We start from the raw sequence: 25585 nt of genomic DNA, 5'->3' as shown, positions 1-25585 counted from the left end.
TGCACAGAGCTAAAAGTCACCAGAAATTCCTTCATCGCTTCCATTTTTAACAATGTTTAAAACGTCAAGATATATACTTCTAACTAGTTCATTAATTTATTGACCTAGTTGGCACATGTTCTGTTTCTATACGCCATTAATTAGCAACTTTTTACTTTAGTGGATAACTTTGTGTTCATATATATGTGAAGCTACTCACTCAGTAGACTATAGGAAATATAATCAAACTCTGTAAAACGTTATTTTCGATCTCTTCAAGTAGCTGAGAAAAAAAAATGGCAATTGGGGGCATGGTTGTTGAGGGACAAGATAGCGATAACCGCTTTAACGGGAAGATAACATTCGATGTTGTCATCACTAGCATTGTTGCTGCATCAGGTGGCCTCATTTTTGGATTTGATATTGGAATTTCAGGTTAGTGTTTTCCTTTTCATTTTTGCTGATTCCTCTCCAACTTTCTTGGTAGGGGTCTACCTGATGAATGATGATCAACAGTGTTTCTTACGAAAGTCCCTATGAAGAAGGGTTAATTATCATTTGATTTAACTTGTGTATATAGAGTATATATAAAATTTACACTATTATTGTATGTAGAAGTAATTTGTTTTATTTTCCGCTTTACTAATTTCACTTTTTAGGGTTGGATACCTATAATTATCTTTTAAATGATATGATTGTGTAAAATTTATGTACTGTCTTGTCTCTGTATAGAAGTTAATCATCATCTTTAATTTTTACATAGTACTAGTGTAACACTATAAAGTCATACTAAAATAACTATAGGTTATCCATATTTAAGGAAAGAGAAGAAACATTTTTATTTCAGCTAAACAACTTTCCAGGAAATTTCAGGAACAACTGTCTTGAAATTGTGTCATTCCTTTGTGAACTAGAGTATCAGCCTGATATATAAACTAAATTTAAAAAATGAGAGAACAAAAAGAGAACTGGCCATTTCCAATACGGACTCGTAATTTCTATGCTGTGTAAGCCATATATATTGACAAATACTCAATCCCTTTTAATTGTACACATCAGGAGGAGTGACAACAATGAGGCCATTCCTTGAAAAATTCTTCCCATCAATACTGAAGAAGGCAGCATCTGGTGGTGCTGAAACAAACGTGTATTGTGTGTACGGCAGCGAGGTTTTAACAGTGTTTACTTCATCACTCTACATTGTTGGCATGGTTGCGTCTCTCATACCTGGTCGCCTCACGGCCGCGATAAGACGAAGAAACATAATGGTAGTAGGAGGCTGCACTTTCTTTGCTGGTGCTGCTGTCAATGGTGCTGCTCAAAATATTTCTATGCTCATCTTGGGTCGCATTTTGCTAGGCATTGGTGTTGGCTTTACTAACCAGGTAGGGAAAGAAGAGTATGCGTTTTAGGCCTCTTCCCCAGCCTACACTTTCTAGACACAATCTTGCTTTCCCTGAACTAAAATCAAGACTTATGTAGTAATTTAACTTTCTTTTTAATTATGTATACCTTTGAATGCTACTCCTGTATATGATGGGTCCATCCCATGACTTAAGGAAGATGGTTTTCTTCCTATGAAAAAGACTTCTAATGTGTAGGCTTTTTCAATTGACAGCCAACGTTTTTTGAATTGTCCATATTGAAGAGTTTGAAGTTTCTTTCTTTCTTTTGATGTCACTGATGGCATCTGGAGGAGTATTAAATCTCTATAAATAGAGAGCTTCTGAGGCATTTGTATTAGACCTACAAAGAGAGAAAGAAAGAGTGAGGTTTCACAGAAAGGGTATAAGAAAATAGTCTGTGAGAAAAATAGAGAGTGATATATTGTAGTGAGGTGGGAATATCAAAAGAGGATTATTTCTTTAAGTGTTGTAGTGGTCTTTGGAGTATTTTACTTGGACCTATAAAGTATAAAATTCCTTGCTATAGTGATATCAGTTGCTCGTCTCGGGGCCGTAATTTCTCCCTTATTCAAAAGGGTTTTCCACGTAAAAATATTGGTGTCGTTGTCACTCTTTTATTCTTGTTAATTACCATATCTCGATGCTACGTTATTATTCCGCTTTTATTACTGTGAATATTATTTTTGTAGGGGGTTTATTCCCAATAACTGGTATGAGAGCACAGGTTATGCTCGTTCACAAAAGTACTATTCACTATCGGTAGTACTATACTCGGTGAAAAACAAAAATGTCCGGCATAAAGTACGAGGTAGCAAAATTTAACGGATATAGCGGTTTCTCAACATGGCAAAGAAGGATAAGAGATCTGCTCATCCAACAAGGATTACACAAGGTACTAGATGTTGATGCCAAAATGCCTGATACCATGAAAGCTGAGGATTAGGCTGACTTGGATGAAAGGGATGCTAGTGCAATCAGGTTGCACTTATCAGATGATGTGGTAAATAACATTATTGATGAAGACATTGCACGTGGCATTTGGACAAGGTTGGAAAGCCTATATATGTCCAAAACGCTAACAAATAAATTGTACCTGAAGAAGCAGCTATACGCCCTACACATGGGTGAAGGTACGCATTTTTTGTCACATTTAAATGTGTTTAATGGACTAATCACACAGCTCGCCAATCTCATAGTGAAAATTGAGGAAGAAGATAAAGTCATCTTATCGTTGAACTCGTTGACATCTTCGTACGATAATCTGGCAACAACCATCATGCACGGTTAGACTACCATTGAGTTGAAAGATGTCACATCGGCTCTTCTACTCAATGAGAAGATGAGAAAGAAGCCTAAAAATCAAGGACATGCTCTCATCACAGAAGGTAGAGGCAGGAGTTATCAAAGGAGTTCGAGCAACTATGGTAGATCTGGAGCTCGTGGGAAGTTTAAGAACCGATCCAAATCAAGAGCTAGAAATTTCTAAACTTGTGATCAACCAGGTCACTTCCAAAGAGATTGCCCAAATCCAAGGAAGGGCAAAGGTGTAACTAGTGGCCAGAAGAATGAACGATAACACAACCGTTATGGTGCAAAACAATGATAATGTTGTCCTCTGTATAAACGAGGAACATGAATGCATGCACTTATCAGGTCCAGAGTCATAATGGGGGGTTGATACAAAAATATCTTACCATGCCAAATCGGTAAGAGATCTTTTTTACAGATATGTAGCAGGTGATTTCGGTCTTCTGAGAATGGGTAACACAAGTTACTCAAAGATTGCGGGGATTGATGACATTTGTATCAAGACAAATGTCGGATGCATATTGGTTCTGAAGGGCGTGCGACATGTACCTGATTTGCGGATGAACTTGATCTCGAGAATTACTTTAGACCGAGATAGATACGAGAACTATTTTACAAATAAAAAATGGAGACTTACCAATGGATCATTAGTGATTGCAAAAGGAGTTGCTTGTGGCACGTTGTACAGGACAAATGCAGAAATATGCCAAGGTGAATTTAACGCGGCACAAGATGAGATTTCTGCATATTTGTGGCACAAAATAATGGGCCATATGAGCGAGAAGGGATTGTAGATTCTTGCCAAGAAATGACTCATTTCTTATGCCAAAGGTAAAACGGTAAAACCTTGTGACTACTGTTTATTTGGTAAGCAACATAGAGTCTCATTTCAGATATTTTCTCAAAGAAAATTAAATATGCTTGATTTGGTATATTCTGATGTTTGTGGATGGAAATTGAATCAATGGGCGGTAACAAATATTTTGTTACTTTTATTGATGATGCTTTACGAAAATTATGGGTTTATATTTTGAAAATCAAAGATCAGGTATTTCAAGTTTTCCAGAAGTTTCATGCTGTGGTGGAAAGGGAGACAGGCCAAAAGCTAAAGCGTCTCTGAAGTGACAATGGAAGTGATTACACTTCAAGGGAGTTTGAAGAGTATTGTTCGAGCCATGGGATTAGACATGAAAAGACAGTTTCTGGAACCCCACAACACAATGGTGTAGCTGAAAGGATGAACCGCACCATTGTGGAGAAAGTGATAAGCATGCTCAGAATGGCTAAACTGCCTAAGTCATTCTGGGGTGAAGCAGTTCAGACAGCCTGTAACTTGATCAATAGGAGTCTATCAGTTCAGTTGGTGTTTGACATCCCAGAGAGAGTTTGGACCAACAAGGAAGTGACCTACTTGCATCTGAAGGTGTTCGGTTGCAGAGCTTTTGCACATGTACCAGAGGAGCAGAGAACAAAGATAGATGATAAATCTGTTCCCTGCATATTCATCGGATATAGAGATGAAGAGTTCGAATACAGATTGTGGAATCCTGTAAAGAAGAAGATCATCAGAAGTAGAGATGTAGTCTTCCGAGAAAGTGAAGTTGGAACTGCTAACGATATGCCAGAGAAGGCTAAAAATGGTATAATTCCTAATCTTGTTACTATTCCTTCTACTTCTAACAATCCCACAAGTGCAGAAAGTAGGATCAACGAGGTTGCCGAGCAGAGGGAGCAACCTGGTGAGGTTATTGAGCAGGGGGAGCCACTTTGATGGTGATGTCGAGCAAGTGGAGCACCCCCACTCAGGGAGAAGAACAACCTCAACCTATGAGGAGATCAGAAAGGCTAAGGGTAGAGTCATACAGGTACTCTGCCAAGGAGTATGTCCTCATCAGTGATGAGGGGGAGCCAGAAAGTCTTAAGGAGGTGTTGTCTCATCCAAAAAAGAACCAGTGAATAAAATCCAGGCAAGAAGAGATAGAATCTCTACATGAAAAATGGCACTTACAAGCTGGTTGAACTTCCAAAAGGTAAAAGACCACTCAATTGTAAGTGAGTCTTTAAAATCAAGAAAGATGGATCGGGTAATAAAAAATAGAAAAATGGACCCTCTGAACTCAGGTCTGCGGTCGCAAAATAGATCGCATAACAGATATGCGGTCCGTAAAATGGACCGCGAAAGTGATGCCCTAAAATTGGAATGGTCTGGACAGGTATGCGGTCCGCATACCACTTATGCGGTCACAGATTGGACCGCAGAATGACCCAGCAAAATTATTCGTGCCAAATCTACGACGAAAAATGCGGACCGCGAAATAGATATGCGATTTCAGAATGGACCGCAAAATGACCTTCAAAATTCAACCATTTTCTACTCAACTCCACGATGATTATGCGGCCCATGAAACAGTTCTGCGATCGTGAAACAGACCGGAGAATTGCCTTCTTCTGACAAAAAATTTCCATCAACTCCTTAGTGCATTCTTCAACCCACAAAGTCCGTACTGCTAACTACTACATCCGTACATATTACCCGACCTCGGCACCACAAAACTAGAATTCCTTGGCGAAATTTTATGGGGCCTTACATGATATAGAAATACCGCAAGTCTCGACACTATCCAATGTAAATCTCATATCCTAGCCATATACAATACCTAGTTAAGCACACACCTGGCAGAAGAGCATTTGTACTCCACCCAGTATGAAGAGAAATCTCCGACCAAACCGATCAACAATACCAGTAAACACAAGTATTGAACCAAGATTGACTAATCCAAGTATAATAGCACCAAGTAGAGCCGAGTTATTTCCAAAATCGACTGATCGAAAAAAGACAAGGGCGTAGAATGCAATGATATTAATCCCCGTCATTTGCTGGAAAAATGGTATGGCAACGGACATGACCAAATGAGGCCGATGTCGTCTCTTAAAGATTGTTACAAAAGGCTCTTCGTTTGAAGCTCTTGCACTTTCACTAGATTTAATAAGATCAGCTAACTTAGCTTCAATTTCAGTGTTATTATTGGTTCCTCGAACTTTTGCTAGAGACTGCTTTGCTAGCTCCAACTTTCCACTAGGGTGGCAATTTGAGCCCAACCCCATCCAACCCGCCCAGAGATTAAAGGGTTGGGCTACAAACATTTTAGCTTATGGGTCTATTTGGGTTGAGTCTAAGTTAACCCATTATTTTTTATAGCCCATTCTGACCCACCCAACTCCCTACCCGCAAAATATTTTTCACCTTACACATATTAAATAATAATTTATTATTTAAAAAAAAATATTTTGATTCTCAAAATACTAATAGTATTTATTTATCTTTTATACATATCTGTATAAAAGGTAAAAAATTTTGTTTACGCAAGATGAGCATGGTTCTAAAACATGATCAAGTTGGGCGAATTGGGCTATGATCCATTGTTTAGCCCATCTTGACCCAACCCATCTTAGCCCAAGTACACTTTGGGATGGGTTGGGCAATGACCCATTTATTGACCTAACCCATCTTGACCCGCCCAAATTCAGCCTAACCCGCCCATTTTCCACCCCTACAGTTTCCACGCTGAACTAGGCTGCTAGGTATGTCTGAAATGAGAAGTGCACCTGCACCCAAAAGTGTGACTTAGTGTCAATAAAGTGTAATATTAAATAGAAGAATTAACTCAAATAGCCCCCCATACAGCCGGTTAAACTAAAAATAGCTAGTGGAGGTATAATATATGCATAGTTCATGTATTGTATGTGTATAATCATGTATAATTAATGTATAATCTATGTATATAGCTAAAAAAGTTAACAGCGAACCGGCTATTTGTGTAAAGATCCCTTGTTCTTTTGAAGTATAATGGTTCAAATCTCAGGAGAGATAAAAAAAAAATACTAAGTGCATGATATACACGGTTCCTGTACTAATGAGAAATAACATACAAGACGGTTCAGATGCCAATATTATATGTAAAAGAGAAAACGAACAAAAATAAATGAGAAATGCACATATGGCCATTGTCGCGGCTGGAACTACGGCCAGGACGAGGGAGAGGCGCCATCCCTAGCTGAGCTTAGAGGTGGCATAGTTTATGCAATTCGCTATAACAACGCCAAGGCCTATGAAGAATTAGAAGCCTGTGCTGAATGCACCTCGCCATTTTGAAGGTGCCACTTTTGAGAGATATATTGTTGGGAATAAACCCCCTACAGAAATAATATTCACAGTAATAAAATTGGAATAATAACATAACGCCGAGATACGGTAATTAACAAGAATAAAAGAGTGACAACGACACCAAGAGTTTTACGTGGAAACCCCTTTTGAATAAGGAAAAAACCACGACCTCGAGACGAGCAACTAATATCACTATAGCAAGAAATTTTATACTTTGTAGGTCCGAGTAAAATACTCCAAAGACCACTACAACACTGAAAAGAAATAACCCTCTTTTGATATTCCCACCTCACTACAATATCGCTCACTCTCTATTTTTCTCACATACTATTTTTTTATACCCTTTCTGTGAAACCTCACTCTTCCTTTCTCTCTTTGTTGGTCTAATACAAATGGATCAGAAGCTCTCTATTTATAGAGATTTAATACTCCTCCAGATGATATCACTGACATCAAAAGAAAGAAAGAAACTTCAAACTCTTCAATGTGGACAATTCAAAAAACGTTGGCTGCCAATTGAAAATAACTACTGACATTAGAAGTCTTTTTCAAAGGAAGAAAAACATCTTCCTTAAGTCATGGGATGGACCCATCAAATCTCCCCCTCTAGTCCCATTCACCTAAAAGAGGTAACACCAGAGTTTCTAGTTTGAGTGCATGCCGACAAGTTCTTTGCATAGCTCGAACTTGTCTTCTGGTACCACCTTAGTTAGCATATCCGAAGGATTTTCACTTGTATGGATCTTCTTGACATGTATAGATCCATCCTCTATTCTTTCTCGAATCCAGTGATATCTCACGTCGATATGCTTCGTCCTTGCGTGATACGTGGTGTTTTTGTTTAGGTCTATTGCACTTTGACTGTCACAATAGACGACATGCCCATTTTGATGCAATTCAAGCTCTCGAAGGAACCGTTTCAGCCAAACCATCTCATTGCCAGCTTCTGTAGCTGTAATATACTCTGCTTCAGTTGTAGAGAGTGCGACACACTTCTGCAACTTCGACTACCATGATATATCTCCCCCTGAAAATGTGAACATGTATCATGTGGTAGATTTACGATTATCAAGATCACCTGCCATATCAGCGTCTGTGTATCCCTTCACGATTGGATCAGATCCTCCAAAACACAAGCAATCTCCTATGGTACCTCTCAGGTACCTCAATATCCACTTGACTACTTCCCAGTGTTCTTTTCATGGATTTTCAAGGAACCTTCTAATAACACCAACTGCATGAGTAATATCTGGTCTGGTGCATACCATTGCATACATAAAGCTTCCAACTGATTAAGAATATAGAACTCTAGCCATGTTCCCTTTCTCCTCCACTGTTGTAGAACACATCTTCTTGCTCTCAACTTTAGATGATCGGCAAGAGCTGTGCTGACTGGCTTAGCATTCTTCATGTTGAAGCGTTCCAGTACACGTTCAATGTACTTCTCTTGAGAATCTCTTGAAGTATGCATATGGATCAGAATATGTCTTTGTGTAGGTTTGACTTTTCATGAATGAGTCAAACTCCTTGTACCATTGCCTTGGTGCATGCTTCAACCCATAAAGACTTTTATTCAGTTTGCATACCATGTGTTTCCTTTCAGCTACTTCAAATCCTTCTGGCTACTCCATATAGATCTCCTCTTCCAAATCTCCATGAAGAAATACAGTTTTCACGTCCAACTGCTCCACTTCAAGATCTAGGCTAGCTGTTAAACTCAAGATTGTTCGAATAGAAGTCATTTTGACAACAGGTGAGAAAATTTCATCAAAATCAATACCTTTCTTCTATTCGAAGCCTTTAACCACCAATCGAGCTTTGTATCTGACCAGCTTTCCATTTTATTTTGCATCACATGTCAAACCACATTGTTTGTGGGGAGATGGACTAGACGATCGTGCGTAATCGGACTTCGTGCTAAAAACCCGGTGGTATATCGGTGCTAATGATCTCCCAACCAAATATATATATATATATATATATATATATATATATATATATATATATATATATATATATTGTTTTCATATTTTGAAAGTTGTTATGTTTTAACTGTGCATTTGGATATTATTGATTGTGACTTGTTGTTTATATGATTTTCCCTTTCTTATATTGGCATTCCATTTTGAAAGAGTATATTTAGATTTACATACTAGTACTATTCCATATGTACTAACGTCCCTTTTGCCGGGGGCGCTGCATCTTCAATGGATGCAAGTGGATTTGTCAGCGGAAAGTTTTGATCCTCGTTAGCAGTTACTCTCTATTAAGCAGATTCTGGTGAGCCCTACTCTGTTCCGGGCTTCATGTCATTTGACATTGTACTTTATGTTTTGAGGTATAGCCGGGGCCTTATCGCTGTCACTTCCATTCTTCTCTTCTGTTGTACTTAGAGGCTCCATAGATAGGTTGTGAGTGGTGTATGATGTTGGGAATTAAACTAGTAAGTGTTGGTATTTGGGCAAACATGTTTTTCATCATATCTATAAACTTGTAATATTTTGGAAATCATAAATGGATATCCTTTAGTAATGGAAAAAGAATGTGGAACACTTAACTTTTCTATGTCTATCACTTGTACTAATTCTTATATTGTTAATGGGAAAGGTTGGGTAGAAGGCATCTAGCCGACTTGCTTAATCGAGGTATCTCGGTTAAGCGCCTGTCGCGCTCCCCGAGATCGGGGCGCGACATATCATTATAGATTTTATAGTTCGGTATTAAAAAGGTGGAGGAAACAGCTTCAGATTCATTGAAGGTCTCTTCAAAGTGGGTATCTTGGTTGCGGTATGTTTGGGGGTGGTTAAGAGGGAATACAATGGCTTTTGGGCTTTAGGGCGTTATGGTTTTATGCTAGGATCCCTTGTGGTGAGCTTTGGGTAAGGATCGTGATATTTTAACAAGGAGAAGTGTCAGTTTGAGGGCAATTTGGAAGGAACTCAGAGAAATGGGATAGCTTGGTTGTAGGTTGGATCAGTACGGTAATAGATATGATCGGTCCTTTGGGTACTTATGATGTGGCGAGTCTCTATAGGTGTTTTGGTGTCAATACTCTTGGGTTTGGCAAACTGCGTGGTTTGGTTGAGTTAGATACACTCAGTTCTGATGGTTTGATTATGGGAAAATAGGTTTCGAAGAGTTCTCGATGATTTCTATCATGGCTTGGGATGGATATTTCCTACTGGCGTGAAGAACATGTTGCGTATTGTGATTTTCTCCTGGATGAGATCAAATAAAAGGTTTCTGACTGATCGAGTATGTATTCTGCTTGTGACTTAGAGTTGATTATGAGATTCTCGTACGTTTCATATGATGGCATGATAGATGCGACGTGTTGAATAGGATTGAGTTTTGCATGTGCAAGGTCACAGTTCATATTTGGAGGGAAGGTCATGAATTTTGAACAGCATGGACAGTTTCAGATATATAGATGGATGTTATAACTGCTTGGTAATTCCTGAGAAGAGTGCGCATTTCAGAAGGCGCACTGAGTGTTGACTTACAGATGCTTCATTTGTATTACGGTATTGGCCTGGTTGATCGGCTGCTGATATTCAGATTTTGCTATGTGGCACGGAAGAATTATGGAAGTATTCCTCGTGGGATGATCGTGTATGAGAGATGTGTTAGACATTTGGGCGGTGGAGTTTGGATCATATATGGTGATTCGTGTGTTCTACGGATTTGGAGACAATGAGTTCTCAAAAGCAGATTGTTTCGTGGTTGTGGACGGTTAATATGTGGCCAAAGCTAGCCAGGTGATAGTATATGTTATGGTTAGGCCATTGTGGACTTTCGGAGGATTAATTATATATTTGTGGATGACCAGAGATGATTTGGGGCTCATTGGTAGGCCCAACGAGGATGTGTATTCTATACCGGATCGGATTGGTCGACTCCGTACTACTATTGTTGAGGGATGTGCCATTCGGTCAAAGTGGAGCATATTCGTGTTCTTATATGTTCTATGAATTGCCTTTCTATGCCACGATGGGTTTTGATTTGTTGGCTAAAAGCACACATGGTGCGGTTCTATTTGGGTCTTGTAGCGGGATTTGAGCGAGATGGCTATTGGGGTGTCGAATAGTTGATTGTGCCTTGGTTATGTTCTCTCCAGACTATGGTATATTGTGTTATTTTCTTCTCCGTGGTTATAGTCATACACTTCGGGTATTTGATGTCGAATTGCGTGTAGTTATTGATTTTGAGCATGATGGCTTGAGGTTTCCATATGGACCCGTGTCTGGATGGGGCCACGCATTGCAGCTGGGTTATGTCGGGATATGATCCTTTGTGTTAGATTTGTGTGTCTTGGTTCTACTATGTAATATGGGTTTGTAACATTACGGTTGTGGTTGTACTTGTCGAGCTTGCGGGACGGTTCTCTTATTGGAGTCATTTTCTATGTTTGAGTACATTTGAATTATTGTGTATTGGTGCACGGATTGCAAGGTTTGTGGCTCTGGGTAGTATTGGTATGACATGTTAGTAGAGTAGCTTGTATTTGATAAGATGAGGTCGTTGGGCCTAGAATGGGTGCTATCGGATCTGATTACGGTATATTTGGAAGGATAATATTGCTGATCGGCTTAGAAATGGGCTATAGTTCTTGTCGAAGGAGAGGGATCTCCATGGCTTTATGATCTGATAAGTGGTTATGAGTTTTTGCATGTTTCTTCCATCATTGGCAATGTACGAAGGTTTTAGAATGAGGTTTTGTTTGATACGGGGTTTATTACCGAAATCGGGTTTGCTTCGAGCAGTTATTGTGGTCAGAATTATTACTATAAGAATTTGTGTTATGTGATATATCATGTTATTACATATTGGGTAATGGTTAAGGCTTGATACAACTTGTTCACACTTATACAGTGTGTAGATGCGAGATTCAGATCTTATAGAAAATTCTGGATGTTGTGAATTGGATTCTGTTGTTTACGAGCTAAGGTTGTGTAATGACCCGGGCGGTGGTTTTGAGAGTTATAGCCCCGATCCCCTATTTACTGCTTTCCCAGTATCTTTTTCTACTTATGTCACTTGCCGGGAGGTTGTTGTTGTGATTTCGGAGTGAATTGGGACACTTAGTCCCTAAATAGAAGCTTAAGTCTTAGGATTTTGACTGTAGTTTGAACTATGTGAAAACGATTCCGTAATAGAGTTTTGTTGATTTCGTTAGCTCCGTTGGGTGATTCTGGACTTTGGAGCGTGTCTAGACTGTGAATTGGAGGTCTGTAGCTGATTTAGGCTTGAATTGGCGAAAGTTGAATTTTTGGAGATTTTGACCGGTAGTGAACTTTTTGATATCGAGGTCGGATTCTGATTCCTGAAGTTGGAGTAGGTCTGTAATGTCAATTATGACTTGTGTGCAAATTTTGAGGTCAATTGAACGTGATTTGATAGGTTTCGGTATCGGTTGTAGAAATTTAAAGTTTCAAGTTCATTAAGTTCGAATCGGTGGGTGATTCGTGTTTTTAGTGTTTTTTGATGTGATTCGAGGGCTCGACTAAGTTCGTATAGTGTTTTATGACTGGCTGGTATGTTTTAAGTCCCGTGGGCCTTAGGTGTGTTTCGGATGCTTAACGGATTGAAATTGGACTTAGGTAAAAGGCTGAAGTTTTCTGATTTCTGGTGTTTTCGCATCTGTGGTAGGGAGACCGCAGGTGCAGGATCGCACGTGCGCAAGGTCTATTGTAGAACTGTGGGGTAGGTGCTCAGGGGTCGCAGGTGTGAGGCGATATTTCCGCATTTGCGATGCTCGCAAATGCGCCAAAAGAGCGCAGGTGCGAGGTGAGATCGGAGACGCTGACCATGTTCCACAGGCGCGCACACATAGGTGCGGCCCTTTCATCGCAGATGCGGACCCAGCCCCTTAAGTCATTTCAGCTCCTGCGAGGGAAATTCCGCAGGTGCGGCATCACAGGTGCGACAGTAGGTTCTCAGATGCGGAATCACTTAGCAGAAAAAGGTCAATTACGAGGGTTTGATCGCATTTTCATTTTGGGTCCTTGAGAGCTCGGATTAAGGCGATAATTCAAGGATTTTCAAAGAGAACTTTGGGGTAATGATTCTTAACTCGTTTATGGTTATATTTCACTAATCTATAGTTGAATTCATCATTTAATTAAGGAATTTGGTTGAGAAATTTGGGAAAAAGTTGAAAGGTTCTTCAAATAAGCTTTTGTGTTTTGATTGGGATTTTGATATTGGATTTGGATAATTTTGGTACGAATGAGCTCATGAGTGAATGTTTGTTCATATTTTGTGACTTTTATCCGATTCTGAGACGTGGGTCCGGGTCGACTTTTTGGGGCGATTTTCTAAATTCTTGCTTTTGCTTTGATTTCATTAATTAGATTAATTTCTTATAGTTGTATTTATGGTATGTAATTGATTTTGGCTAGATTTGGGCCATTTGGACTTGGATATTCGTGGAAAAGGCATTGTTACTGATTGATTGAGCTTGGTTCGAGGTAAGTGGCTTGCCGAACATTATGGGGGGGGGGGATACCTTTAGGATTTGGTAATAGTTGTGATATGTGAGGGCCGTGTACGTGAGGAGACGAGTACGTACACGGACTATTTGTTGTAAAACCCGATTTATTTTTCTAAGCAGCAACCTGTTTTCCCTTTCATTTGAGTTATACCGTTTAAATGAGTATTAATCTGTTTTCATTCTTAATTGAGTTATTCTAGTATGTGTAGTTATCCTGCTTAGTCTAATATTGCATGTCTACGTGCTTTAACTACTTATTTGAACTCTGTGAAGAATGCCTAGTTAATTCCAGTTTTGCCCTGTTTTTTATCAGTATAACTGTAGAAATCTTGCTGTTAACTGTTGTATTTATCGGTTTGAGCTGTGTGTTTACTTTTGAGACTACAAGGCAGTTCCTCGGGAGTTCTCCCTACACATTTACTTTTGAGACTACGAGGCGGTTCCTCGGGAGATCTCCCTGCACATTTACTTTTGAGACTACAAGACGGTACCTCGGGAGTTCTCCCTGCACATTTATTTTGGGACTACGAGATGGTATCTCGGGAGATCCCCTTCTGTTTACCCCTGTGTGTTGTACTATTGCCTTGTTATATTTCCTTTTGTTAAATTTTAGTCTCTTATTATACTGTATATATTATCCTGTCTTATTTATTATTTACCAGTGGGGCTGACCTGACCTCGTCACTACTCGACCGAGGTTAGGCTTGGTACCTACTGGGTACCGTTGTGGTGTACTCATGCTACTCTTCTGCACACGTTTTGTGTGCAGATCTAGGTACTTCTTATTAGCCTCGCTATTAGCTGAGAGTGCTTGCTACTGTACGGAGACTTCAAGGTACATCTACCGCGTCCGCAGACCTAAGAGTCCCCCTCTATTCTCCCATATGTCAAACACTTCATGTATTCCTTTTATTAGACTCTGGTGTATCGAGATGCTATTTGCCTTCTGTAGCTTGTGCCTCATGATGTTCCGGGTTTTGGAAAAGCTGTGTACGTCTAGTATTTTGGTTATTGTACATGCCGAGCGGCATTGTTATTGGTTATTCAGTATCTATTGCAGTTAGCTGTTAAGTTTTGCTTCCATTATTAATATTTCCCCAATCTATTAGGCTTACCTAGTCGTAGAGACTAGGTGCCGTCACAACATGTTTCGGAGGGATGTTTGGGTCGTGACAAGTTGGTATCGGAGCTCTAGGTTCATAGATGTCGTGAGTCACAAGCCGGTATATTATAGTCTCGCAGATCGGTACAGAGATGTCTGTACTTATCTTCGGGAGGCTATAGAACTGTTAGGAAAAATTATACTTTTTTGATTCCTTATCATGCGAAATTGTTGACTTCGTAATTCTAAACCTCTGTATTCTATTCTCTCACAAATGGTGGGGACACGTGTAGGCGAATCTGATGACCAGGCACCCGTGCCCCTGCTAGAGCCGCGAGAGGCCGGGTCTGGGGTAGAGGCCGAGGACGTCCACGCGGTGCAGCCAGAGCACCCGCACGAGCTGCTACAGAGGAGCCCCCAGTAGCTCCAGCTGGAGGGGAGACACCTGAGATGTATGTTGCTGCACCAGCCCTCCAGGAGACTCTAGCCCAGTTTCTGAGCATGTTCAACAACTTAGCTTAGGCTGGATTGATTCCACTTGGTCCTGCCATATCTCAGGCCAGGGAAGGAGCACAGACTCCCGTGGCTTGTACCCCTGAGTAGCGGGTTTAGATAGACCAGGTTCCAGAGATTATACCGATGCAGCCGGTAGCTCCAATTCAACCCGAGGTTAGGGCAGTAGTTTCTGAGGCGGAGAAGCTCAGACTTGAGAGGTACAAAAAGTACCACCCTCATACCTTCAGCGGATTGGCGTCAGGGGATGCACATGATTTTCTGGAGGAGTGTCACCGTATTCTCCGTACTATAGGTGTAGCGGAGTCGAGTGAGGTTTCCTTTACTGCATTCCAGCTTAGAGGAGCAACCTATCAGTGGTGGCGTGCTTATAAGTTGAGTAGTCCGGCTAAGGCAACTTCACTTACATGGACTCAGTTCTAGGACATGTTTTTGAGAGAGTATGTCCCTCAGAGCTTCCAGAACGCATGGCGCGCAGAGTTTGAGCTGCTACGCCATGGTGCTATGACTACGTCAGAGTATACAGTTCGTTTCAGTGATTTGGCCCAACATGCACCAGCCTTGGTTGCCACAGTTCGAGAGAGGGTTCGTCGGTTTATTGAGGGACTTCACCCCAGTATCAGGATTAGTATGGTCAGGGAGCTGGAGATGGATATTTCTTACCAGCAGGTTGTGAGTATTGCTAGAAGATTGGATGGCATGCTTGCTCGAGGTAGAGAGGAGAGGGAGACCAAGAGGTCTCGAGAGTCTGGCACTTATAGTGGTACTCGTTTCCCAGCTGTAGTTCGCCATGGTTGGGGCTACGAGAGTCGCCCCGTTCATTCAGCTCTTCTAGCCGCCAGTGATATTCCGGTCCCTTCGATGCTCTAGGAGCCTTATTATGCATCGCCAGTGTTTAGTGTGCCTCCTGCACGAGGTGCTTTTAGCGGTCAGTCCAACAGATCTGGACCGAGCCAGTCACACTAGCCACGCCCTCCGTGGGCTTGTTTCAGACATCTTTTCAAAGAAAATTAAATATGCTTGATTTGGTATATTCTGATGTTTGTGGTCCAATGGAAATTGAATCGATGGGCAGTAAAAAATATTTTGTTACTTTTATTGATGATGCTTCAAGAAAATTATGGGTTTATATTTTGAAAACTAAAGATAAGGTATTTAAAGTTTTCCAGAAGTTTGATGTTGTGGTGGAAAGGGAGACAGGCCAAAAGCTAAAACGTCTCTAAAGTGACAATGGAGGTGATTACACTTCAAGGGAGTTTGAAGAGTATTGTTCGAGCCATGGGATAAGACATGAAAAGACAGTGCCTGGAACCCCGCAACACAACGGCGTAGCTAAAAGGATGAACTGTACCATTGTGGAGAAAGTGATAAGCATGCTCAAAATGGCTAAACTGCATAAGTCATTCTGGGGTGAAGCAGTTCAGACAGCCTGTAACCTGATCAATAGGAGTCTATCAGATTGTGGGATCCTGTAAAGAAGGTCATCAGAAGCAGAGATGTAGTCTTCCGAGAAAGTGAAGTTGGAACTGCTGATGATATGCCAGAGAAGGCTAAGAATGGTATAATTCCTAACCTTGTTACTATTACTTCTACTTCTAACAATCCCACAAGTGCAGAAAGTAGGATCGATGAGGTTGCCGAGCAGGAGGAGCAACCTGGTGAGGTTATTGAGCCGGGGGAGCAACTTGATGGTGATGTCGAGCAAGTGGAGCACCCCACTTAGGGAGAAGAACAACCTCAACCTCTAAGGAGATCAGAAAGGCCAAGGGTAGAGTCATGCAGGTACCCTATCACGGAGTATGTCCTCATCAGTTATGAGGGAGAGCCAGAAAGTCTTAAGGAGGTGTTGTCCCATCCAGAAAAGAACCAGTGAATGAAATCCAGGCAATAAGAGATGGAATCTCTACCGAAAAATGGCACTTACAAGCTGGTTGAACTTCCAAAGGGTAAAAGACCACTCAAGTGTAAGTGAGTCTTTAAAATCAAGAAAGATGGAAATGGAAAGCTGGTCAGGTACAAAACTCGATTGGTGGTTAAAGGCTTCGAATAGAAGAAAGGTATTGATTTTGATGAAATTTTCTCACCTATCATAAAAATGACTTCTATTCGAACAATCTTGAGCTTAACAGCTAGCCTAGATCTTGAAGTGGAGTAGTTGGACGTGAAAACTACATTTCTTCATGAGGGTTTGGAAAATGAGATCTATATGGAGCAGCCAGAAGGATTTGAAGTAGCTAAAAGGAAACACATGGTGTGCAAATTGAATAAGAGTATTTATAGGTTGAAGCAAACACCAAGACAGTGGTACAAGAAGTTTGACTCATTCATGAAAAGTCAAACTTACACAAAGACATATTCTGATCCATGTGTATTCTTCAAAATATTTTCTGAAAATAACTGTATTATATTGTTGTTGTTTGTGGATGACATGTTAATTGTAGGAAAATACAAAGGGTTGATCGCAAAGTTTAGGGGAGATTTGTCCAAGTCATTTGATATGAAGGACTTGGGCCAAACACAACAAATTCTGGGTATGAAGATAGTTCGAGAGCGAATAAGTAGAAAGTTGTGGTTGTCTCAGGAGAAGTACATTGAACGTGTACTAGAATGCTTTAACATAAAGAATGCTAAGCCACTGAGCACACCTCTTGCCGGTCATCTAAAGGTGAGCAAGAAGATGTGTTCTACAACAGTGGAGGAGAAAGGGAACATAGCTAGAGTTCCTTATTCTTCAGCAGCTGGAAGCTTGATGTATGCAATGGTATGAACCAGACCAAATATTACTCATACAGTTTGTGTTGTTAGAAGGTTCCGTGAAAATCCAGGAAACGAACATTGGGAAGCAGTCAAGTGGATATTGAGGTACCCGAGAGGTACCACATGAGATTGCTTGTGTTTTGGAGGATCTGATCCAATCTTGAAGGGCTACACGGACGTTGATATGGTAGGTGATCTTGATAATCGTAAATCTACTACATGATACATGTTCACATTTTCAGGGGGAGCTATATCATGGCAGTCGAAGTTGCAGAAGTGTATCGCACTCTCTACAACTGAAGCGGAGTATATTACCACTACAGAAGCTGGCAATGAGATGGTTTGGCTGAAACGGTTCCTTAGAGAGATTGGATTGCATCAAAATGGGTATGTCGTCTATAGTGACAGTCAAAGTACAATAGACCTAAGAAAAAACACCATGTATCATGCAAGGATGAAGCATATCGACGTGAGATAACACTGGATTCGAGAAAGAATAGAGGATGGATCTATACATGTCAAGAAGATCCATACAAGTAAGAATCCTTCGGATATGCTAACTAAGGTGGTACCAGGAGACAAGTTCGAGCTATGCAAAGAACTTGTCGGCATGCACTCAAACTAGAAACTCTGGTGTTACCTCTTTCAGGTGAATGAGACTGGAGGGGAAGTTTGATGGGTTCAGTCCATGACTTAAGGAAGATGTTTTTCTTCCTTTGAAAAAGATAATGTCAATAGTTATTTTCAATTGGCAGCGAACGTTTTTTGAATTGTCCACACTGAAGAGTTTGAAGTTTCTTTCTTTCTTTTGATGTCACTGTTATCATCTGGAGGAGTATTAAATCTCTATAAATAGAGAGCTTCTGAGCCATTTGTATTACACCAAAAAAGAGAGAAAGAAAGAGTGATGTTTCACAGACAGGGTATAAGAAAATAGTCTGTGAGAAAAATAGAGAGTGAGCGATATTGTAGTGAGGTGGGAATATCAAAAGAGGATTTTTTCTTTTCAGTGTTTTAGTGGTCTTTGGAGTATTTTACTCAGACATACAAAGTGTAAGATTTCTTGCTATAGTGATATTAGTTGCTCGTCTCGGGGCCGTAGTTTTTCCCTTATTCAAAAGGGGTTTCCACGTAAAACTCTTGGTGTTGTTGTCACTCTTTTAATCTTGTTAATTATCGTATCTTTACGCTATATTATTATTCCGCTTTTATTACTGTGAATATTATTTTTGTAGGGGGTTTATTCCAAACAATATATCTCTCAGAAGTGGCACCTTCAAAATGGCGAGGTGCATTCAGCACATGCTTCCAATTCTTCATAGGCCTTGGCGTTGTTATAGCGAATTGCATAAACTATGCCAGCTCTAAGCTCTGCTGGGGATGGCGCCTCTCCGTCGGCCTGGCCGTAGTTCCAGCTGCGATAATGATCATACGTGCACTTATCATTTATTTTTGTTCGTTTTCTCTTTTACATATAATATTGGTATCTGGACCGTCTTGTATGCTATTTCTCATTAGTACAGGAACCGTGTATATCATGCACTTAGTACTTTTTTTTTATCTCTCCTGAGATTTGAACGATTATACTTCAAAAAAACAAGGGATCTTTACACAAATAGCCGGTTCACTGTTAACTTTTTTAGCTATATACATAGATTATACATTAATTATACATGATTATATACATACAATACATGAACTATGCATATATTATGCCTCCACTAGCTATTTTTAGTTTAACCGGTTGGGTGGGGGACTATTTGAGTTAATTCTTCTATTTAATATTACACTTTATTGACATTAAGTCACACTTTTGGGTGCAGGGGCACTTCTCATTTCAGACACACCTAGCAGCCTAGTTGAGCGTGGAAACTGTAGGGGTGGAAAATGGGCGGGTTAGGCTGAATTTGGGCGGGTCAAGATGGGTTAGGTCAATAAATAGGTCATTGTCCAACCCATCCCAAAGTGTACTTAGGCTAAGATGGGCTGCGTCAAGATGGGCTAAACAATGCATCATAGCCCAATCCGCCCAACTTGATCATATTTTAGAACCATGCTCATCTTGCATAAACAAAATATTTTACCTTTTATACACATATGTATAAAAGATAAATAAATACTATTAGTATTTTGAGAATCAAAATATATTTACTTAAATAACAAATTAATATTTAAAATATGTAAGTTGAAAAATATTTTGCAGGTGGGGGGTTGGGGTGAGTGGGTGGTGCAGAAAAACGAAAAAATAAAAAACCTAAAATTGAAAATACAAAAAAACAAGTAAAAAAATAATTTGAAGGGGTTTGCGGGTGAGGTTTGGGGTGGGTGGGTGGTGCAGAAAAATAAAAAAATAGAAGTTAGAAAAATAAAAATACAAAAAAGAAAGTATAAAGAAATAATAGAGAGGGTTTGGGTGGATGGGTGGTGCAGAAAAACGAAAAAATAGAAAATTAAAAATACAAAAAAAAAAAGAAGTAAAATTGGGACAACTAAGTAAATTTTTAAAAAATAGCTACTGGGTTGTACTTTTCCATTGTGGTTTTTTTTTTCTTTTATTATTAATAAAATAGCTACTAGCAACCCGCCTAGTAGTTTTAAAAAAGAAGTAAATTTCAAGATAAGTTGGGTTGAAATCCCTTTGTTTTGGGTGAGCTTCATGGGTTGTATTTGGGCTACTTCATGGTTTAGAATGAGATATAAGTAATACTGGGTTAACCTGGACTCAACCCAAATAGACCCATGAGCTAAAATGTTTGTAGTCCAACCCATTAATCTCTAGGCGGGTTGGACTCAAATTGCCACCCTAGTGGAAAGTTTGAGCAAGCAAAGCAGTCTCTCGCAAAAGTTCGAGGAACCAATAATAACACTGAAATTGAAGTTATGTTAGCTGATCTTATTAAATCTAGTGAAAGTGCAAGAGCTTCAAACGAAGAGCATTTTGTAACAATCTTTAAGAGATGACATCGGCCTCATTTGGTCATGTCCATTGCCATACCACTTTTCCAGCAAATGACGGGGATTAATATCATTGCATTCTATGCCCCTGTCCTTTTTCGATCAGTCGGTTTTGGGAATAACTCGGCTCTACTTGGTGCTGTTATACTTGGATTAGTCAATCTTGGTTCAATCCTTGTGTTTACTAGTATTGTTGATCGGTTTGTTCGGAGATTTCTCTTCATACTGGGTGGAGTACAAATGCTCTTCTACCAGGTGTGTGCTTAACTAATAGCCAACTGAGACAACACGTTATGCACCCATATATCCAAGATAAAACTCAAGGAATAGTTAGTTGAAGAGTTAAATATGTTTTGTGCGTCGATACTGTATAAGTTGTTTTCTCATCTTGGCTTACAACAATATATGTAACTTTTCATAACAAGCCAGATAAGGTAACCGGAAAAATAGAGTAATAACCTGCTATAACCAGTTAAATTGTAATAATAACGTAAAATTTCTTGATATTGTCAGTGAATATAATTTAAATTCTTAGAGAGTCTTAACTTCTATATGCTAACGTTGTGTTGTTTTGTTGCAATATCAGTGTTTTGACAGTTTCGGTAGCTGCGTGTCATGATTTGGGACTTAGGCGTATGCCCGAAATTTAATTTGGAGGTCCCTACCTCAAGTTATGACCATTTAACGGAACTAGCAATTTAAAGGCTAAAGACTTCCAAGTTTGACCACGATATCGGAGCCGGAATCCGATTCTGAAAATTTGACTAGCTCTGTTATGTCATTTATGACTTGTATGCCAATTTGAAGTCATTCCGGATTTATTTAATATGTCTTGACACAAACTTTGCAAATTGAAAAGTTTAAAACTTAAAAGATCGAATCGAGGTGTGAATTGAAATTTTGATGTTGTTTGGCGTGAATTGAAACCTCGAATAAGTCCGTATTATGTTTCTGAACTTTTGGTATATTAGGACGGGGTCCCGAGTACCCCGAGCGTGATTCGAATCGAAATCAGAACAAGAATTGGACTTGAGCAAAAATCTGAAATTTGGCCTTCTAGTGTTATCACACCGTTGTGCGAGCTTGTAACGACCCGACCAGTCGTTTTGACTATTATAACCTCGTTTCCCCATTTACTGCTCAAATTGTACTTTACAGTTATTGTGTGAATTGCCGGGGTAATTGGTTCGGGTCTGGTGAGGTTTTGGAATGAATTTGAATAATTAGTTCCAAGGTTAAAGTTTAAGTTAGAAAAATGGACCGGATATGGACCGATGTGTAAACGACCTCGAATTTGAATTTTTATAATTCCAATAGCTCCGTATGGTAATTTTGGGCTTAGTAGCATGTCCGAAATATTATTTGGAGGTCCGTAGTGGAATTAGGCTTGAATTGCCGAAAGTTTAATTTTTGGGAAGTTTGACCGGGGGGTTGACTTTTTGATATCGGGGTCGGAATCCGATTCCAAAAATTTGAATACCTCTGTTATGTCATATATAACTTGTGTGCAAAATTTGAGATTAATCGGACGTGATTTGATAGGTTACAGAGTCGTTTGTAGAAATTAGAAATTTCAAAGTTCATTAGGCTTGAATTAGGGTGTAATTCATGATTTTAGCGTTGTTTGAGGTGATTTGAGAGCTAGACTAAGTTCGTATGATATTTTAAGATTTGTTGGTATATTTGGTTGAGGTCCCGAGGGGCTCGGGTATGTTTCGGACCAAATTGGAGCTGTTTGGAGTGCTGTTGCTGAAGTCTGGTTTCCTTCTTCGCAAACGCGAAGGGAGTCAAGCGTTCGCAAAGAGGAATTTAAGGGGCTGTTCGTTTGGCATTCGTGAATGCAAAGCATGGAACGCGAACGCGAACGTGAAGGAGCTGGTCATCGCGAACGTGACGAGGGGTTCGCGAAAGCGATGAGGGGTTCGCGAACGCGATGAGGAGTTCACGAACGCGAACGCGAAGAGGAAATGATGGGGCAGAAATAGTTGGCCTTCGCGAACGCGACGAGGAGGTCGCGAACCCGATGAAGGATTTGAGGCAATTGGGTTTTGGCCTTCGCGAAGGCGAACCAATGGTCGCGAACGCGAAGAAGGCCTATCTGGGCATAATTAAAAGTCCCAAAAACGGGGGTTTGAGTTCATAACTCAAAATCAAATTTGGAGCTCGGTAGAAGGAGATTTTTGGAGAGATTCTTCCGTGGGTGTTTTTGGGTAAGTGATTCTTATCCAGTTTTGATTAATTTCCATGATTATGCCTTTGAATGCATCATTTAATTCGGATTTAATGGAGGAAAATCAAGAATTTTGTAAAATCTTCTAAAAACGAAAATTTAAGATTTGGGGGTTGAGTTTTTATTGGAACTCGATAAAATTGGTATGGTTGAACTTGTAATTGGATGAGTTGTCGTATTTTCTGAGTTTCGTCGGATTCCAAGACATGGGCCCCACGAGCGAATTTTGAGTGTAATTTCGAATTTTGTGGAAAAATTAGTATTTTGATATAGAATAAATTTCTATAATTTTTGTTGACTAAATCAAATTAATTGTGACTAGATTCGAGCCATTCAGAAGTTGTTACGCACAGAATGAAATTTCTGGAGCATTGTTTAGCTTGCTCGACATTGGATTCGGCTTGTTCGAGGTAAGTAACTCTTCTAATCTTTGAGTTGAGGGTATGAACCCTTAATATATGTATTTCGAGAATTGTTATGCGTTGACGCACATGCTAGGTGACGGGCATGTGGGCGTGCACTATAGAAATTGTGACATAATTGTTTCTGTGGAATTTTGTAGTTAAAAAATTTTGGCATTTTCCATGCGGTTTTATGAGTTAAAGAAATTGAGCTGAAAAGCATATTAAAAATCATGTTGAGGCTATGTGCTAGTATTATTGGGACCCACAGAGGTCATATTGCTATGAATTATTGGTTATGTTGTAAATTCTTACTCAGTCATATTCATTTCATTGCATATCATATCTCAGTCTCTGTTGTTATTTATTGATACATCATATCATCATTTTTGGGCTATTCTCATGACATTATGAGCCCATGAGAGAGAGACTGGAGAGATTGATGGCCGAGGGAGGCCGATGGCCTGATTTTGAGGATATTTTTGGGATCGGGCTGCACGCCGCAGCATGCCATGTTAGCTTTATATATATTATTACTATTATATGAATCGTGGTTGCCGCCTGCAGCGAGTCTTATTGGCTTATTATTGCACGTGAGTTGACCGTGCGGATCCTTGTATTATTATTGCATGTGAGTTGTCCGTGCAGTACGTGAGTTGGCCGTGTGGACCCTTATATTATTATTGCACGTGAGTTGTCCGTGGAGTACATGAGTTGGCTGTGCGGATCCAGATAATTATATTATGGCACGTGAGTTGTCCGTGCAGCACGTGAGTTGTCCGTGCTTATAGCACTTGGACTGTAGGAGCCCCTCATGAGTCTGCACGCCGCAGCAGGTATTGTATAGCACTAAGTAATTGAGTGTGGTGAGCACACTGAGAGAGAATGCGAGACAATGAGATTGAGTACTCTGAGAGAGTGTGAGTACATGAGTGCAATCTCTGAGATACATTGCATTGACATGCACACATGACATATATGCATAGATATGTATTTTCCTCATGCTGTACGGTATCACATTATTCATGATTTCTCACATATGTTAATAGATGGGCATAGTGATGCATTTATTTTACACTGATTATCTGGGAAGAAAATGAGATATTTTATTTATTATTGAAAGGATTTTGGAAAAAATACTATTTTCAAACTTATTCATATTTTTTGTAACTTCGGTAAACAATTTGGGTTTTTATTGATGTACTTGAAAGGCAGAACTATTTTCAGAAGTCATGATTTAGCTAAGCATTTATTCTTTGAGTTACTTCTAGTATTACTTGTTTAATATTGTTATGAACTATTGTTGGTTATGGAAGTTGGACTCCGACCTTGGTAGAAGCTCGTTACTACTTTCAACCTACGGCTAGGTTTGTTACTTACTTAGTACATGGGGTCGGTTATACTGATACTACACATCTGCACATTGCGTGCAGATGTTGGCTGTTGTTGTTGTTGTTGTGCTTGATGGTTGCGGGATTTGAAGATGTACCTGCATTTCTGTTATAGTTGCCTCTTGTTCATGGTAGCCTTAGATTTATAAAAGCTCTGTTTATGTACTATTCAAACATACTATGTATTTATTTCATTTCCGCTTTATATACTCTATTCTTAGAAGCTCATGATTTGTACTACCAGTTCTTGGGGAAATGTATTAGTTTTAGATATTCTCTTTTAAATAATTATTATTGTAATTGGATAATTGAAAGTTGGCTTACCTAGCGAGTTGGGCTAGGTGCCATCACGACTAGTTGGATTTTGGGTCGTGACAAGGTGGTATCAGAGCTCTAGGTTCATTGGTTCTACAAGTCACGAGCAAGTGTCTAGTAGAGTCTTGCGGATCGGTATGATGATGTCCATACTTATCTTTGAGAGGCTACAAGGCATTTAGGATATATACTTCCCATCTTTCTTTCTTTATCGTGCGGAATTGATTCAGCTTGAGACATAACTCTTTGAATTCCTTCCACGTATTCATATGCGCACATGAGCGCTCAGTATCAGCTGTGCATTGCCGGCTTGTAATTCTATGAATGAGGTTTGAGATGTGTACTATGTGTTTTGGTGATGGGCCAGTCTGGAGGACTTGAGGCCAGGTTTAGACCGCAGCTTAAGCTCGGTAGCTTCAGTTGTAACGTGCACAATTGGACTCATATGTCCGGTGATAACCCTACAATGGAATTTGTGGCTCGATGAGCGCTGGAATGGCGGTATGATGGGTATGATGTGACCGTGGGATGTGTTAAGACGATTTGAACATAACGATAAGTGTTTCCTTA

General features: G+C 39.8%; 1 protein-coding gene across 1 annotated transcript in view; it reads left to right on the top strand.

Moving 5' to 3' along the window:
- LOC104115446 (sugar transport protein 5-like) overlaps window positions 1-25585 on the top strand; it is a 61078-nt gene continuing 35493 nt past the window's right edge. Inside the window, exons 1-2 of the mRNA XM_033661096.2 lie at window positions 1-414; window positions 1039-1364. Coding sequence (XP_033516987.1) covers window positions 276-414; window positions 1039-1364 — 465 coding nt within the window. The 5' untranslated portion in view covers window positions 1-275. The remainder of the gene's footprint in view (window positions 415-1038; window positions 1365-25585) is intronic.

Source organism: Nicotiana tomentosiformis, chromosome 4 (assembly GCF_000390325.3).
Source record: "Nicotiana tomentosiformis chromosome 4, ASM39032v3, whole genome shotgun sequence".
Lineage (NCBI taxonomy): Eukaryota > Viridiplantae > Streptophyta > Magnoliopsida > Solanales > Solanaceae > Nicotiana > Nicotiana tomentosiformis.
Note: the sequence above shows the minus strand (reverse complement) of the source record. Positions and strands in the feature narration are given on the sequence as shown.